The sequence below is a fragment of the Paracoccidioides lutzii genome (assembly GCF_000150705.2).
Source record: "Paracoccidioides lutzii Pb01 unplaced genomic scaffold supercont2.25, whole genome shotgun sequence".
Taxonomy (NCBI): Eukaryota; Fungi; Ascomycota; class Eurotiomycetes; order Onygenales; family Ajellomycetaceae; genus Paracoccidioides; species Paracoccidioides lutzii.
In genome coordinates this window covers 266,296-282,773 of record NW_015440971.1, presented here as the reverse complement: position 1 = coordinate 282,773, position 16,478 = coordinate 266,296, and the positions used below count along the sequence as shown (strand labels likewise).

The 16,478-nt window shown below is 44.9% G+C and overlaps 7 protein-coding genes across 7 annotated transcripts; 5 read left to right on the top strand and 2 right to left on the bottom strand.

Annotated features, from left to right (window-relative positions):
- Positions 1–1,057: 1,057 nt before the first annotated feature.
- Positions 1,058–1,669, top strand: PAAG_12418 (hypothetical protein; the record flags this gene model as incomplete). The annotated part of the gene is made up of 3 exons (XM_015847911.1): positions 1,058–1,286; positions 1,334–1,399; positions 1,602–1,669. The coding sequence occupies 3 exons, from the start codon at positions 1,058–1,060 to the stop codon at positions 1,667–1,669; spliced, it is 363 nt and encodes a 120-aa protein (XP_015702483.1).
- Positions 1,670–2,022: 353 nt separating this feature from the next.
- Positions 2,023–2,332, top strand: PAAG_12417 (hypothetical protein; the record flags this gene model as incomplete). The annotated part of the gene is made up of 2 exons (XM_015847910.1): positions 2,023–2,078; positions 2,140–2,332. 2 exons carry the CDS (start codon positions 2,023–2,025, stop codon positions 2,330–2,332), a joined length of 249 nt encoding a protein of 82 aa, XP_015702482.1.
- A 3,562-nt stretch (positions 2,333–5,894) lies between these two features.
- PAAG_07780 (hypothetical protein) lies at positions 5,895–9,166 on the top strand (the record flags this gene model as incomplete). Its single annotated transcript, XM_015846328.1, has 8 exons — positions 5,895–5,949; positions 6,112–6,156; positions 6,219–6,779; positions 6,930–7,271; positions 7,327–7,608; positions 7,665–8,218; positions 8,280–8,740; positions 8,848–9,166. 8 exons carry the CDS (start codon positions 5,895–5,897, stop codon positions 9,164–9,166), a joined length of 2,619 nt encoding a protein of 872 aa, XP_015700722.1.
- Positions 9,167–11,162: 1,996 nt separating this feature from the next.
- Positions 11,163–11,429, bottom strand: PAAG_07779 (hypothetical protein; the record flags this gene model as incomplete). The annotated part of the gene is made up of 1 exon (XM_002790434.1): positions 11,163–11,429. The coding sequence occupies one exon, from the start codon at positions 11,427–11,429 to the stop codon at positions 11,163–11,165; it is 267 nt and encodes an 88-aa protein (XP_002790480.1).
- Positions 11,430–11,807: 378 nt separating this feature from the next.
- Positions 11,808–13,018, top strand: PAAG_07778 (hypothetical protein; the record flags this gene model as incomplete). The annotated part of the gene is made up of 2 exons (XM_002790433.2): positions 11,808–11,961; positions 12,036–13,018. 2 exons carry the CDS (start codon positions 11,808–11,810, stop codon positions 13,016–13,018), a joined length of 1,137 nt encoding a protein of 378 aa, XP_002790479.1.
- Positions 13,019–13,321: 303 nt separating this feature from the next.
- PAAG_07777 (ribosome recycling factor domain-containing protein) lies at positions 13,322–14,380 on the bottom strand (the record flags this gene model as incomplete). Its single annotated transcript, XM_002790432.2, has 2 exons — positions 13,322–13,666; positions 13,814–14,380. The coding sequence occupies 2 exons, from the start codon at positions 14,378–14,380 to the stop codon at positions 13,322–13,324; spliced, it is 912 nt and encodes a 303-aa protein (XP_002790478.1).
- A 375-nt stretch (positions 14,381–14,755) lies between these two features.
- PAAG_07776 (hypothetical protein) lies at positions 14,756–15,520 on the top strand (the record flags this gene model as incomplete). Its single annotated transcript, XM_002790431.2, has 2 exons — positions 14,756–14,775; positions 14,926–15,520. The coding sequence occupies 2 exons, from the start codon at positions 14,756–14,758 to the stop codon at positions 15,518–15,520; spliced, it is 615 nt and encodes a 204-aa protein (XP_002790477.2).
- Between the last annotated feature and the right edge of the window lie 958 nt (positions 15,521–16,478).

The following is a 16,478-nucleotide window of genomic DNA, read 5'->3' as shown; positions in this document are numbered from 1 at the left end:
TTCTTGGAAGAACCTCAGCAATAGCGATTAGTGGTTCATCGTCTTTTGCATTTATTTGGCTGCCTTCGGTATAAATTTCTCTTTATTATCTGATGAGGGGCAACGAGACAAGCGGAAACACACGGCATGAGGAAATTTTCAGGCTTCTTCTGTGCGTGTGCCGGGGGAAGCCCTGCAGATGACCCTTTTCGACTTTCCTAGAGCAACCCCTGTTAATAGTATCTTGAATCTCTTGTCTTTGGATTTTGCCCATCGGATTTTCTCGGATTTCCCTTGAGATGACGAATGCTACCCATTGAATCCTGTTTTCAGGAGACCACTTCCGTCGTGGTGACAGATAGGCGCAAGGAAGGGAAGTGGACTGGAGCTAACTCCTGAAATTCTGAGTATTGAGCAGCACATTGAGGGTGGAATGGATTACAAAGGAACCAACTACTATAATGGTTATCGTAGCCACGAGGTTGGTACAATGCACAAATAAAAAGGAAATATGTAGCAAGTGGAGTTTGGCACTTAAGACACGTTTTCGAGCTCTCCTTATTTCAAAGGATTTGGCATCATAAGGCACCCCAGTTGCCATATAAATATCGAAGTACTATTTTTCTGCTCCACCCCCAGGGGTGCTTGTCCATCTGTCGATCATAAGACTTTGACATTTGCATAATAATACGATGAGCGAATGGGACAGTTGACTAGGGTTCACCAATGAAGTTCCGAAGATTGTGATTAAATCAGATAGGAATATGCTGTCTCCTGAAAGGGCTCTTCAGTGTATTAGTGACAACCTCCTGACAGACTATTCGTCTATATAAGGTTTTCATCCGTCGGCTGGCCGTGCATCATGCAGTCGCCCTAATGTCATTAGGATTTGGCTAAGGGATGCCTAGATTCTTGTGCAGCATCATGCTTTTCGTATTAATAATGCAACACTCATGGCCAGGGTTTGTTCAAATTGCACCAGCTCTGTCTTGGGTAACTTCACAACACCCCTTAGATAATAGTATTCCACCCCAATAGGTTTTGTAAACAACCCAAAGACGACACCATCTGCACAAGAATGGCAACAAAAATAGTCGAATTGCGGGGTGATATGGTGTTTTCCGCATGTATTGCACTCGACAAGCTGCAGGGAAGAATGGATACGGACAATATTCTCCTTGCTAGCTTGCCATCGCTTCCACAGGATTCTCCAGAAAATTCACTTCGTACCATCCCTGTGATTTTACGTTGGAATGACATCCACCACCCGTCCAAGACTGCCAACGTCCAAGGGAGGGGTGGAGGTTGTATGGAAATAGGGAATGTAATATAAATGAATTAAACCAAGCTATAGTGGACAATTCAACAGCACTGCGAAAAAACGAAATTAAGGTTACGAAGAAACTAACCTGTGCCCACGGTACGAGTGAGAAAATAACCATGCTCTTGAGAATGAAATGACCACAAGACCAGTTACCTAAGCTTCCACGTGATAACGTAGTCCAATCACCTAACTAACTAACTAACTTAACTAGTTGGTTAGTTGACCGGTCAACCTTATTTGACAGAAATTAAGCAAAGTACTAATTAGGGATTAACTATAAAGAATTTTACATATGTAGGTAATACTCTTAGGCCTGTGGGCGGCGAGGAGCTTTATGTCCTGTGCTACCACATTTACTACTACTGAATTTTAATCTTATGCTTTTACTTTGTTTTTATTTTGTTATATACTCTCTCTAATAAACAAAAGGTAGCTTATATTTTAATAACTGTAGAAGAGAGAAATGAAAAGATATTATATAATTATTATAATCTTGGGAGTTAGATACAACCTTATCTAATTTGGATTAGAATAATTATCATATTTATTTATAATTGGCAACTTATATCTGTCAATTGTATTTAAGTTTTGCTCATTTATAGCTAAAGTAGACTGGCTACAGAGGAATAAGGAGCATCATAAAGCTTAGCAGCTGCTCAAATATTTGCAACTTGCTGAGTTTCATAAGCTTTAGCTAATAGAAGCCTGGCTTCCTGATTATGGAAGTTGCGGACATATTGAGTGATTTGATAGATGAGAAGGATTGGGATGAAAGGTGATCTGTTAAGTGATTTGATCCGTTAACTTGGTGGGTGGATTACGTTAACTAATTATAGCGGATCGTCTCAACCTCGCGGACTTCACCGCAGCGATTTCGTTTCCAGCGTCGGACAGCATATGAAGACAACGAACGGAGTGCCGATTACGTCGCCCAAGCGAACTTTGAGCTATGAAATACTCAATCCTGAGAGGAGGCGAAAAGCGCCTTCCCGGACATTGGCAGCCCTACCCATTATCGGTAGGTCATAATTTCACATTCTACTCTCGTTCATGTTACAATCGACACCGGAACATCTGAGACAGAACAGAACATGATCGATTCGGTTTGAGGGATGGGGTTAAGGCATGGCCGGGTCGCTCTACGGAGTTTTGCTCCTTACTCGCAGCTTCTTCACACACAGGGGGGAAGGGTTCATCAAACGAAACAATTTTGGGAACTACTACGTGCGTATTGTTGCTACTCAATCCCTTCAACGGAATGTGTGGGCTTGACATGGATAAATCAAAAATAAAGTAAAAAATAAATAAATAAATAAATAAAAAAAAAAAAAAAAAAAAAAAAAACAGTCAGGCGCGAAAAGAGTAAAGGGTGTCAAATGTGCCAAAAGTAAAAGAGCCCCGCTTGTAATCGGTCGTTATCCCCAGGATTATAGTTTTTGAACTCATTGTAGAAGTTCCATGCGGGGTTTTCGGGTGATGGGGTTTCCGCAGAGAGCCATCATAATGATCATATAATATGAACCACCCGTCAACGGAGACTTCTGTTATGCAGGATGTTGAATGGGCTCTGGGAGAATTGGATCCATTGCAGTGAAAGCTTGGGAGAGAAAGAAAGCATAGCGTTCGTGCTCGGCTACTTGCAGAAAGTCGGTCATTTAAGCACTGTCCCTTTACCCTATCTTGGCTTTGCTTGGTTTCAGAAAATTTAAATTCCCCGGATTATTTCCACAGATTTCCCTTGAAGATTCTTATTTTGGAAGAATGACGATTTGCAGGTTTGGTGCATCATATTCTAAAAATGAACTCTCTGCCTGTCAACGACGCTATTTTCACCCTAACCCCTTTTCCTACACAGGCCAACCCCTGCTTTTCTTTCTCCAACTGCTCGGTAGATATCTAGTCCGCCGGCCGCATTTGTTGGTGTTCCTTCAAGTCAGTGGTGAAAATCCTGTTTCTACATAACCCTAAATTTCACGCATTTCTCGAAGAAAAGATTTGATCACCATACATGGACCTCGGCGAGGGCCAAGATGAGCTTCGACGAATTACTGCTGCAGGCCTTCGAAGCTAGGAGCGAAATCGCCAGTCCAGCCACATATGAAGTTAACAAGGTCGTTTCCTCGAGCTGACTAAATGATCTGTAATATTAACTAAGTTTTAACTAGTTAGTTTAACTAACTGACTATTTGCCGTTTCTGAGGGAATGCAACACTTCTTCACGGCGTTCGGATTTAGTGGTTGAATATTGCTTTTCCCCCCAGTCATTAATAACATGGTTCGGTGATGTCCGAGAGAGAGGAGATCGAGAGAGAAGATAAATGATAATTAATATCAAAATGCAAAAAAAAAAAAAAAAAAAATAAATAAATAAATAAATAAATAAATAAAAAAATAAAAAAATAAAAAATAAAAAAATAAAAAAATAAAAAAATAAAAAAATAAAAAAATAAAAAAATAAAAAAATAATAATAATCGTAAAATAAAAATAAAAAAGCGTGGAATGGATGGAGTTGACAAGCTACTTACTCTGGTCGCGGTCACTCCATGGATAATATATGTATCATATCAATCCATGATCTCCAAAACTTTAAAAACTCACTAATCAGAAATTTATGTACGCCGTAGTCCACGAACCTGCTAAAATAGCATGGTCTTTTACCTCGTAGCCATATGCAAGTAGTCAGGGGAGTTTTTAACTTCCAAAACAAGAATAATAAGCATATTTAAGATGATATAGGAGGAGAGGTCGCTTTATAACTTTTTTATAAATAATAAGCTCTTCATATCTCCCCATTTTGGGGACCTCGGGCGTTCTCTCCATATCATTTGTGTTACGTGTCTGTATTTTATTTTTAGTTATTTTTATCTTTGAACAGGATGGTGGTGGTTATATAAATACTCTATAGGTAACTAAGTTACAATTTCGAGCCTTGGGACGATAAGGTTTCCTGTTTTACGCTTTTGCGTTGTCAACACTGGTGCCCTTATTTCTACATAACTAACCGGTTGGAGCCTTGTGGTTGCTGGTATAGTTCCCGTATTGTGCCACGATAAAGAGTTGGACGAAGGTAGGGCTGCTTGTTGGCCCGGGCGATGCGATCCTAGAATTCGAGGCTGCTGTAGGGCCCTCTAGGCTCTTGCTGCTGGATGCCTCTGGGGAACCGACCCTCTTAGCGCTAGGTAGGTTAGCTGAGATTACCCCTCCCTAGGACTTGCTAACAGGCTGGCATCAGTGGACGGCTAGTTGCTAGCTGCCTCCGTAAGCCTCTCAAAATTCTTCTTTCTGCTTGCTTTTTTTTCTTCTTCTTCTTCTTCTTCTTCTTCTTTTTGCTTTTTTTTTTTTTTATGGAAACTCTCATAACAATCTTGCTCCCCACTTATCACACTATCCTATCCTGCTTCCACCTTCCCCACTCACAGAGAGAGAAAGGCATAGACATCTGTATGTTCATCAGTCACTTTTGCGGACTGTACAGAGCGAAATGAGTGTTCATCCGACTGAATTCCCCCGTTTTGTTGTTACAAGATATTGCTATGATTTGGTAACTGCCGCTGCTACATCCGATGATAGGAGCAGAAGTAGTATGGGATGCCTAACTATTATTATAAGTTAGTGACTAACTTATCCGATCTTCTAACTAACTACTGCATATAGATCTGTCTTCGGAGACTATCACCCGCAGACCTGGAACCCGCCCAAGCCAATCCCGTGACCCAGCCCTTCTGCCAGTCCCAAGGTTCACGCCTTCACCTGGGGCCTTCCTGATTAGTTAGCACTCCACCCATAACTGAGTTTGTTAGTTACCGTTAGTTAGTAACTCGTTGGCTGCCATCGCCCGCCTGTCACCTCCTCTCGCTTCAAACCTCGCCTCAACCCCATCCTCAACTTCAACCTCACCTCTCTCCCCTTCTTTTCGCTCTTCTCCCCTGGACCTCCCCCTTTTCTCGCTGCACCCCATCCCCCGCTCCCCAATTCTCGCCTGTCTGAAGCAAATGGGAGATGTCTGTTCTATCTGCTGATCGGTCATTCCCCTTCCCGTGTGTGCAGGACTAGCTCTTGATCCCGTTCCCATTGGCCTGCTGTTTCGTGGGTGTGTTCCTGGACTCTCTGATTTGTGTTCCTGGTTTGCATCCAACTTTGTCCGAGTGGGATTTGGGGGAACCGCAAACCTTTTCCCCAACCTACCATGAACTTGGGGAAGTGCGCAAAAGAGAGCACCGTCTTCGCCGCGCATGTTTGCGCTGTTTCATCCTATCCCACCAACAACCACAACCACAACAGCAGCAGCAGCAGCAGCAGCAGCAGAAAACACTAGCAACCACAATCCCCTGATTGCCGCCATCCGTTTCGTCACTGGTGTCTCTTGTCTTTGCTCGATTGCAGGCCTGTCACACATTTTTGTCAACGTACACCGTTGAAAGACCCCACACGCGTGCCAGGTACAAGTAGTACTCGCACAAAGGCTGCATGCTAAGCTGTAATCAACCCAGGCCTCATTTCTGACAGCATTGCGATACCCCACCGTTACCAGACGCTAGTCGAATTTCCTTGTGTTTCTCCAGCTCCGGCCCTCCAGTTCCAATTGTGCAAATGCAAGCATTTTCGTTTGTCCCGCCTAATATGGGCCCCGCTGAAGGCCAGAAAAGTAAGGCTCTATCTCTTTTGTATTTTCTTTTTATTTGATTTAATCTATTTACGTATTTACGATTGCGCCTCCGGAGTTGTTGGCTGCTGGAATCCTAGGCTGCCGGCAGCCGTGATGTCAATGCGGCTAGTGTTTTGATTCTGACGTGAACTGCATATGTAGACTATGTTTTTGTGGACGAACACAACAGACACAAACGTCTCAAGGGTATGAATTACACACCTAGCACCTTGCGCTCACAGAAATCCACTGGACTAATAGCTGGATAGTGATGAGAGCTTGTAACGGCTGCCGCAAACGAAAGATCAAATGTGATGCTGCGACTACCAATACCTGGCCCTGTTCCGCATGTACGCGGTTGAAACTTGTCTGCATACCTCCGACCATTGGCCAGGATGGCGATTTTTCTTCCCATGGTCAAATGCCCGAGGCGAGTCAGCAACCTCCGCCAATAAACATTCTTCACCCTACAGATCTGGACCTTGCGGCACAGAACATCCCTCATCGACCGCAGCCTATCGATGGGACACATGCACAGCAGCTGGGAAACGTTCGGGGCTACAATGCGGACTCCCGTTTATATCAGGCGCAGCCATATCTAGAGCAAATGCAAAATTCACGCCATCTGTATCAGGATCTTTCTTCGCACCATCTTGTCCATCTTCAACACCATCAAACCTTCCAGCCTAACCCCAACCTATATACCACCTCGCCAACTCAAACACTTCTTCCGAATGTGGACACTGCGCCATATGCAAGATCGGATCATTCAAATCCTGGGGACCTTAGTGATGCGCTTGGAGATCTTAAAATTGACGAAGCTGGAGTTGGTACGTCTCTCAGAATTAGGACATTTAACTTCATAAATTCCATGTCCTATGGATCTCTACCCTCTTATAACCTTCCCGTTTTTCTCTCAAATAATTCTTGCATTTCTGCTCCGTGGGATTTGATACGTGGCTAACACATTTATCCTTCAGCTCCATACATTCGACAACAGCGAAAGGGTGATAGAGATCCGGAAGCACCAACCGCAGACGAAGATGACGCGAAACTCCCACCCCTTCATTTGGCCTCTGGTGCCACCATTCGAATTCCTCCTGAACTGATGCCGTCAGACGACGAAGCCATGAGATATTTCGACATTTACTTCACACATATTCATCCTTATGTACCCGTGGTTCATCGAGCCCATCTCTACCAGCAATGGCAAACTGATAAAACATCAATATCCCCTCTTATCCTAGAAGGTATCTTTGCTTGTGCAGGAATGATGTCCGATGACCCGGCTCAGGGTGCACAATGGCTTGCGTTGGGAAACAGTGAGTTATCCCGAAAAGTAAACTAGATAAAAGGGTTTGCCATTGACCGCAACAGGACACGAAGCGGTGTTTATGGAAGCTCCTCGACTGAGTACGATCCAAGCATTATTACTCCTGCTGAAAGCTAGAGAGGGCTCCCCTAAAAAAGGCTATTTCTATCGTTCTTGGCAAACGGTTAAGACCATGGTTTCTATGGCGAAGGACCTTGAACTTCATGAACACCGGAGTTACCATGCTGAAGGCAAGTCGTGTGGGCTTAACCCGGTTGAGTGCCTTGTTCAAACAAGGGTTTGGCAAAGTCTTTTGGTCGTCGAAACTATGATTGGAGGTCCTCAAGGTAGACCAATACATCACCAATTTTATATATAAACGAAATGCTAAGTTCACATCCAGGGCGAGCGGATTTTGGAGTTGATCCGGAGACTGTTGAATATGAACCCTCATGGGGTGTTCCGGGCCTGGATGCATTTGAGACTGAAAGGTCACGGCTTTTTGCTTATTTTGTCCGCAATGTTCGCACAATTCGATTGATTATGGATTCATATCATAAGCTCAAGAAACAACCAGACTGGGGTGCCGATCCTCGATTTATGGAAAACAACACTCTTATCCATGACTGGTTAGCTAACCTTCCGCCGGACTTGCAGGTCACATATCCGGCGGATGGATCAGCGCCATGGTTGCCGTCCCATCTCGTGGGTAACATGCATTCTCACTTCAACCTATCGATCATAATACTTCATCGCCCTCAACTTCTAGCTTCAAAATCTTTTGCAGCGGGTGGGAAATGGAGAACACATATGGCTCTTTGTTACAACGCAGCAAAAAACCTCTGTCGGCTCCAGGAGGCCGTTGTATGCGCGTTTGGTTTGAATGGCCTGTTTTATATGCAGCGCGGCATCAGTTTCACTGTATATGGCATCTTGACCTGTACGATGTTGCATCTCGTGAGTATTGCAGCATGCCTAAAGACTTATTATATTGACCTCTGTTGACAGTATCACACAGGTTGCTATTACCTCCCCAGACCCAGAGTTCAATTCCGATGCCAGAATATATTTTACCCGACACATGCGTCTCCTTGAGCAATGTGCATCTGCATGGCCCGTGCCTGATTTACAGGAGCAAATTAACCAGCTTCGATTAGCGTTTTCGGCTGACATTAACAAGCCATTTGAGCTCAAACCTAGTTTCCCTTATGGTAGTCCATCAGAGCAACATCATCCCAGTCCTCCTGTGGACTCCAACTACCTACCTACTTCGTATGCAACAACTTCCTCAGAGCAGGATCAACTAGTATATTGCACCAACCCGGTTACTCCTCCCATTTCCGCTGGGGCGAATGATAGGTCAGAAACGTCACTGCATGACTTCGGACTCATGCAGGGCCATGGTCCCGGGCCAAATTCCGGCATGCTTAACGTACCCTTGGTTGATAGTAATAGTTGGGACCCCACTCGAATTATCACGTACGTCACCCATAAAGCATTCACACAACGCTCTCCAAATGCCCTTTAAAAATCATTCATGATTCGTAAGCCTTTCCACTAACCTACCTTTTTTGCCCCCTTTATAGTCAATGGGATCTTGCCTTTTCAGCCGCCGGATCAAATGCATCAAGTTCAAATTCTCCCCCTGCGTCCTCCACAAACCCGCCTCAGGATTCACAAAATATTCTCACCGCCCAATACAGCATGCATTATTCACAAACACCAAAGATGTCATCAATGACTTCCCAACAATCCATGGATCAACCTCCCTATGGCAACCTGCAAAACCTGATCAGAGCATGCGATTGGCAGCGCAGCGTTGCTAGTGTGTATGATCCTCACGGTATGAAAAGGAGATGGGACCAGCAATCATTACAGTTAGAACCAGACTCAAACCTGAAGTGAAAGGAGGGACTGGGGTTTCCATTCATTTCTATTCCCGTTGAAATACGATTGTAATATGGTATTTTATTCCCCCAGAGCCGGATTATGAGTCTTGTTCCAGCGTTCGGTGCATTTGGGTAATGACTATGCCTGGTAAGGGCGGCCCGTTCCCACGGCAAACATATTCCGTATATAGAGGTCACACAAATTTCAGCATTGTCAGCCACTCTTCGACCACATATAAGCACACATAACCATGTTATTTGATATTCGCATTTACGACTCTATATACCTCTTTGTTCTTAGGTGCAGGATTGTCCGTATTTTGTTCGGTTTTTTTATTTTTATTTTTTATTTTTTGCTTTGCTTTGCTTTTATTCTCCAAATATACCCACACTAACGATACCGATACCGATTGAATTTGGAAAATATATCCCCTCTGTTAACAATTTTTATTTTATGATCCGTCAAACGCGCCATTCTCCTATGCTTCGCGATATATTTGTCTTTTTCATTTCCACACTTCGTGTTTACCTTTGCAGTTTTCTAGAATTAAAATATCTCTTAGCCGTCTGAGTGTCTATGTCAAGGAATTGGGAAGGAGATGAATGATTGATCGAATGACGTAACACAGACATAGAAATATACATATGTGTATGTATATGTGGGGATGTATTCATGGGTTTTCTATCTTGTCTCATTCGAACACAGTGATATTTACTTACCCACTTTTTGTTTGAAAAGAGAAATAATGCTGCTTTATAGGTTTGAAAGGGAGGTTATCTGTGATTTGACTCGTCTTAGTTTTAATTATTTCGTGTATTTTAGAGAAAAGGTTCATGCTATTCAAGATTTGTTCCGATAATTGGATTGAATTTTGGATGATGAATGACTTTACAACTGACACAACCTCAACTCATTCCAGACCTTGAAATAGGTTGAGGGAGGGCATCACGTGGAGAGAGAGGGTAGGAGGGGGGGAGTTGTGGTTTGGAAGGTATGTAAAAGTTGCTCCAGCTTCGTGTTCCCTCATGCCCGTTATTCCTCTGGAGACATCAAGCTACAGCAGCATATTTTTCTGTCAAATCCCAGCCTAGAAATTTCCAACGTGACATCTGCTTATACAGACAACCAGGGAGCAACCCGCTCTCGCCCCACCACCTCCGTCGTCATTCTCCATAATCAGGTGTCTCCAACGGCAACGCTGGAGTAACGGAACGTAATTCACATCACAATTTAACTAAGAGGTGTGCGGCATGATCCCTATGTTGAGGAAATATAATGTTCCAGCGGCGGCAGAGAAAACTTCTTGACGATCAAGCCTGCCTAATAACCAATCCAGTCTATACACGTTCTAGGTCCCGTTAAGTCGATGAAAAATGCTAGACGTCCCCAGGGCCCCGAGACAGAATGTCGCGCGACACAGCTGTAGATTCTTCCGTCCTTCCCTCATTCATCCTTTCGAGACCGCGGGACTAACGAAGTAATCCCCCTCCCCACCAATATGGCTCCTTGTTGGCATGGTAGAGACAATGAAGGTTGCGATGGCCACCACCGCGAACGAATAAACGTTGTGCTATATACTGCACTCAAGCAGCAGGACAGGTTGCCAAAAGTTCTCAGCAACGAAACCAAAGCGGATTCTAACCATTAGCGCATATGTAGAAGGAAGCCGTCGTATCGAGACAAGGTCCCCGCTATGCGCCCGGTCGTTGGCGATTTGATGCTCTGTTTTGAGGCAAGGAACATCGTTGGAATCGGTATAGCTGGATCATACACCGTGCACCATTCAACCGCTTCCGCCCCTGCCCCCCTCTTTCCCTCTTTTACTTCCCGCATGGCACCCTCCTCCCATCGCAAACCTCCATCAAAGCAGAAACCGAACTACTTGCACGGGCACCACAACGATGTCATTCAGAGAGCCAAAGACAAAAACCACATCGTTCCTATCAAGTCAACCCTATACTGCCAAAAGAAAAAACAATCCCCCAATCAAAAAGACGCAGAAGCCGGCGGCTCATCCCGTTCTTCCCAAACCAATCCTTTCATCGCGCGTTCGGACAATCCTCGCCTTATCGCCGGGCAGCGGTTTCAGCTCATCGTTAGGATCGTACGCGACGGAGCCAGAGTAGAAACCGGCACCGATACTACTGCCACCTGTGCTGTTTGCTAGTTTGTTTTGCTGGTTGTTTTCTTTGAGCTGTTGTTGGCGTTGGCGTTCTTCTTCAAAGGCGATTAGGTCTTCGGTTGATATGGTAATGGCGGTGGGTTTTCGGCGGAGCATATTTTCTTCCTCTGTTTTTCTGTTGACTTTGTTTTCCTTTTTCCTTTTAATTTTTCCTTTTAGCTTTTAGTTTTGACTTGCTTTGGTTCTGTTGTTGGATTTAGATATGAAATTATCCTAGACTGAGGAGAGATGTTAATGATTGAGGTTGACGCTATTTATCGAGTTGTTGTAATTATCACGTGATGTTTGAGAAAAGATTTGCCGGCTTCAGCGACATTCTTCGATACAACTTCCCATCACCCACACTAAGATCCATCCATTGGCATTCATTGGGCGAGTTTTCGTTACCCATCCCAGCCCCTTTGCCGGTGGGGTAGCTTGGGCTCCCACTTCTTCTCATATTCCATAGGGCAATACTGTGAATAACATACGAAGATGTTCAAGTCCTATGGCATGTCCGCACGCCTGTGGACCTCAGTTGTTGACTCCGCCGTGACAAAATGGAATCAAGGAGCAGCAACAGCTATATCTGCTCGACTGTTTTCTTCGTCATCTAGCGGAGCAGCAGAGAATGACGATGATTCAAGAGGTGTGTTCCCACAACTGCGGAGATTGCAAAGTAAGGAACAGCATATATACTAATCACTAGGTTTAAAAAGCCAGACCGTCTAAATTCCTCCCGTGGCACTGCAAGAAGGCAGACTGATGACGCTTCTTATCAATCCTCCTCTCCCACCCCTCTCATCCGTCGTATAGTTGAAGGTAGACCAACCACCCGTCAACAGCAGCCATTCCAACAACAGCACCGTCGACCACTCGACGCCCGTGCTCTAGGTGCCGAAATTACTCAAGCAGGCGGAAAGCCTACCAACCTCCTCCGCGCACCTGCCACACTTCGAAAACCAGGAAGTAATATCAGCCGACTCAGGACTCCCAAGCGTCCTGCAACCATCCGTCCAGCCCGTCGCCAGAGACAGGGCAAATCGTCGAAGAGCGACAGCGGAGGTGGTGCGTGGACCGGCCATCGCGAAATGTCCAAGGAGGAACAGGAAGCTGAGGAAAAGGCTTATCTCGAACAGTGGGAGCGCGAGCGCCCGAAACCCGTCCGCTATATCCCGCACGGTTACAATCTTGATAACCTGCAACGAACGTGGCCGGCTCTACCAATGGGTGAGACCGGTCCCAAGGAGGCGCTGCATGAACGCCTAGCATGGATGAGTGAGCGATACCCCAACGGCTTCGAGCCGATGGATCTCTTAGCGAAACGCATCCATGAGGGAAAATGGACGTATTTCTATAGCGATGAGGAGAAAAATGAAGCGGTGGAGTTGGCACGGAAAATGGAGACTGAACGTGCGGATAAATTGACGGATCGCAAGGGGACTGTGGTCGAGCCGGAGGATATGTCGTTCCAACCCATGAACGAGACACAAAAGAAACAGTTAGTTTCAAGGCTGGTTTCGGGCGAGTATAAGTCAGAGAAGGCCCAGTGGATGAAGATGCATGCTACTAGACATCCAGTTATGCAAGATGTTATAAGGAATTTGACGAATAACTCGACGTGGCAAGCATCGCAAAAGACGATGTTTTTGGAGACACTTTCTAAGTCGTTGCCGCAACCTAAGGTTGCGAGACCGAAAGCCTAGAACAAACTTTGCAAAGGATCGGGTTCTTTCTATTTCTTACCTTCTTTTTTTCCTTCTTCATCTAAACCTGCCATATCTAAGATTCATAAATTGTATACTACATTTCCGTCTTGATAACCGTTTCATATCTATTTCTTTTCTATTTCCTGTGCTCAATTAGCATCCAACCTATATGACGTGCGAAGCCCTCTATCATCCGTGTATCCCAACATGTGGAGAAACAGATAGAGTAGCTGGCAGCTGTATAAACGCTGGCATATCATCCACATACATCACCACCGATTTAAAAGAAGAATTGAACAATCAGGCCTCCAATGCCTTCCTCGCCGCCTCAAAAACTTCCTTAACCTCCTTCTGACCCTTCTCTGCCACCTTCTCCATTTTCTCTATCTGTTTGTGCAAGTCATCCGGCCTCACAAGCTTCTTGACCCCCATATGCTTCAACTTCTTGTTAATGGCGCCACGAGCATTGCGCACGGCGTTGGAAGCTCTTTCCATAGCCGCTTTCGCGTCTTTGACAGACTGTTCGCGTGACTCCTTGGTTGGAGGAGGGATTGGCACATTCAGCTGAAGGCTGTTGTGTGCGTCCCTTTGTGGGTTAAGGGACAGGTCGGATGAGAGCAGGGCAGAGGCTATGGGTTTTACGTACTAGAATTTTAGAATTTGTTAGTATCTAAAAACGACAAGGGAATCGACGCTTTGAGATAGGACAAAATTGGTCTTGTAGGAAGTTAAAATAAAAAAAATAAAAATAAAAATAAAAATAAAAATAAAAAAGAGGAGGATATGGCACACCTCATCTTCTCCCACTAGTAACGTCAACATCCTCCCACCCTTGGGAATAACCTGTGCCAGCTCCCCCAGTCTCACCGTCTCCTTGCTCCCCTTGCCATCACCCTTCGTAACCGCCACACGCAATGATTCAATGGTTCCTGGGTTAAATCTCCCGCCTGCCCGAAGCTTCGAGATATCATCTTTCAGCTTTCTAACCGCCTCTGCGATGTCATTGTCCAGCTGGGTGAAGCCATATGGGTCGTCTGGGTCCAGTGTTTCCGCACCGCCGCTGAAAGCTCCCTTGTCCGCATCTCGCGACAGGGATTTGTTGCCTTTGTCCTTTTTCTTGGAGAGATGAGAGGTTGTAGAGAAAAATTGTAGGCGGAGGGAGGTTATGGTTGTGCGAGGAAGAATGAGGGAGGCGTTGTGCAAAAATACTGGGAGAGTCGATCTAGAGCTCTTGGTGATGATAGAGCTCCAGGTTCTCAGGGGGATGGATAGCGAGCGCACGGAGCCATTGGCACTTGCGGTTCTGGAGGTCAGAAAAGAAAGGAGTTCTGAATTCAAGGAGCGGATGACGGGAGACATGGTCGGTGTGGATGTGGTGTGGTGGTAAATAAATATGTCTAAGGGGGAGAATTTGAGGTTGTTCAATATTTAAAATGTTTAAGGTTGGAACGGAGGAGGAATTGGATTTTGGAGATACCGACAGCAACACCAAGGGATAGATATATCATTGCAAATATCCATATACCTTTGATATATTGGTGCAAATTTTATTCTCTTCATGGATATTTATTCCTGCCTCCAGATAAATATTTATCTCAATGGACAAACAATCTGAGCATCAAAATAAAGTATTTAAATATCACTCCACCTCGCTCAACCCACAAATAAAATAAATCTTTCTCCTGTTCATAAATAAATACTAACCAAACTACCCTCGCCCCAAAATCGTCAGCAATGGAAATCAAATATTCCAAGTGTGCCCCTCTGGCAAAACCTTTCGATCTATTTACACTATGCTGCCTTTGTCTCATTCTTCTCAACCACCAACGTCGTCTTTGACTAAGTTATATACTTAATTTTCACTTTCACATCTTCCGGAGTCCCACTATCCTCCCATCCTACAGGCCCGGTCCTTTCGTGCCGCAGAACCCCAGTTCAAACGTCACCGGCTTGAGCGGCCATCCTTTCCACAACCAGAGACTCACGCGTTCCAAACGCTCACACGTTTCCAGCTGCAAATCATCCGAAGTGCAACAAAATGCGCCCTGCCTGTGGCCATGTCGGTCAACTTCTAAACTTGACAGATGGACGCATCGAGGTGCTGTGGAGTGGGACGATAGGATAGGAACGCGAATAGTTGCGTGCTCATGGCATTGGCGCGGAAGTCAAGCCCCAGGTCCGATAAGGCGAAGTGTTCTGTTCAAGATGCGGAAGCGAGATGGAAGTGCCGAGACAGGCCATGAACCGTGTCACGTAGTTGTCGTCGACAAAGTGGATGGAGAGGCGCCTGAGTTGGACGCAAGAACTGATGAAGCGAAGCAACTAGTTGTCCGTGTGCGAGATTGCGAAAGACACCGAATTGCCCGCTCATTTAGTATTCAACCTGAAAAAGGCCGACCTTTGCATATCCGTCAGGCCGTTCTGCGCGAAGTTTTTCTGTCAGCCTTCAACATGGCCAAACGGTCGCAGAAGCAGTGCAGCTGTAACCAACGAGTTTGATCCTGTTAGGACTACACGGTGGCGAAGGTGAGGCACAGGAAGCCGATGGTGATTTATGGATCAGGTCATTGAAGCTGAGAAAAACTATCAAAGCATCATCTGCCAGACAAGACACTCAACTATCGGTACTTAAGGTCGGGACTCGACGTTGAGAATAGCTCATAGTGTGTACAACTTCGTTGTCATTCTCTACCTGATCATTCTCAATATTACAAACGCTCAGGCAAGATGGGTGAGAAAAAGGGGTAGGAAGTCTCCACGAGTCGCAGGATGCCTCGCCTGCTCCAAGAGAAGATTGTCGTGAAAAGCAGCTCTTAATTGTTGATGAGGGAATGGAGGAAGAGAGGACCAGAATGATTTATTGGAATTGGTGGACGAAATGAGCCGGTGAAATATTTGGTGAAAATGTGCTTGCTGCACTTCTAGCGGTCTCACACATTCCACACGTTCCTGACAAACGGATAGATTGACAGGAAAACATTGACAGAAAGAAAAGGCAGAAATGTTATTAATGCAAGAAGAAAATTTGCTTTCCGTCTACTGCAACCAAGGTACATTTGGATGTATGTATTTTATTCAAGTTACTTCTGAGAACAAGAGAAATAAAAAGATATGTTTTCAGGGAAAAAAAAAAAAAAAAATTCAAAATTTTTCTATGAGGCCGTGAAAAACAAAATCAAACGACAAAAAAGTTAAGTGGAGAAAAAAAGACTAGTTACGTACGAGACGGCTAAGACATGGGAAAAAAAAGGGACATGAAAATAAAACGAAACAATTTAAGTCCGTCCAGTTCATGATGTCGACCCCATTTTCACAAAACTTGAAAAAAAGGGGTAAATAACAGAAGAGAAAACACGATCGTCTCAATCTTGGTCAGAGGTTGCGGCAGGGGATCAACCAAGTCAACCAAGCAGGTTGGATATGAAAGGTCGTGGTCATTATGACAACGAATCGTGTA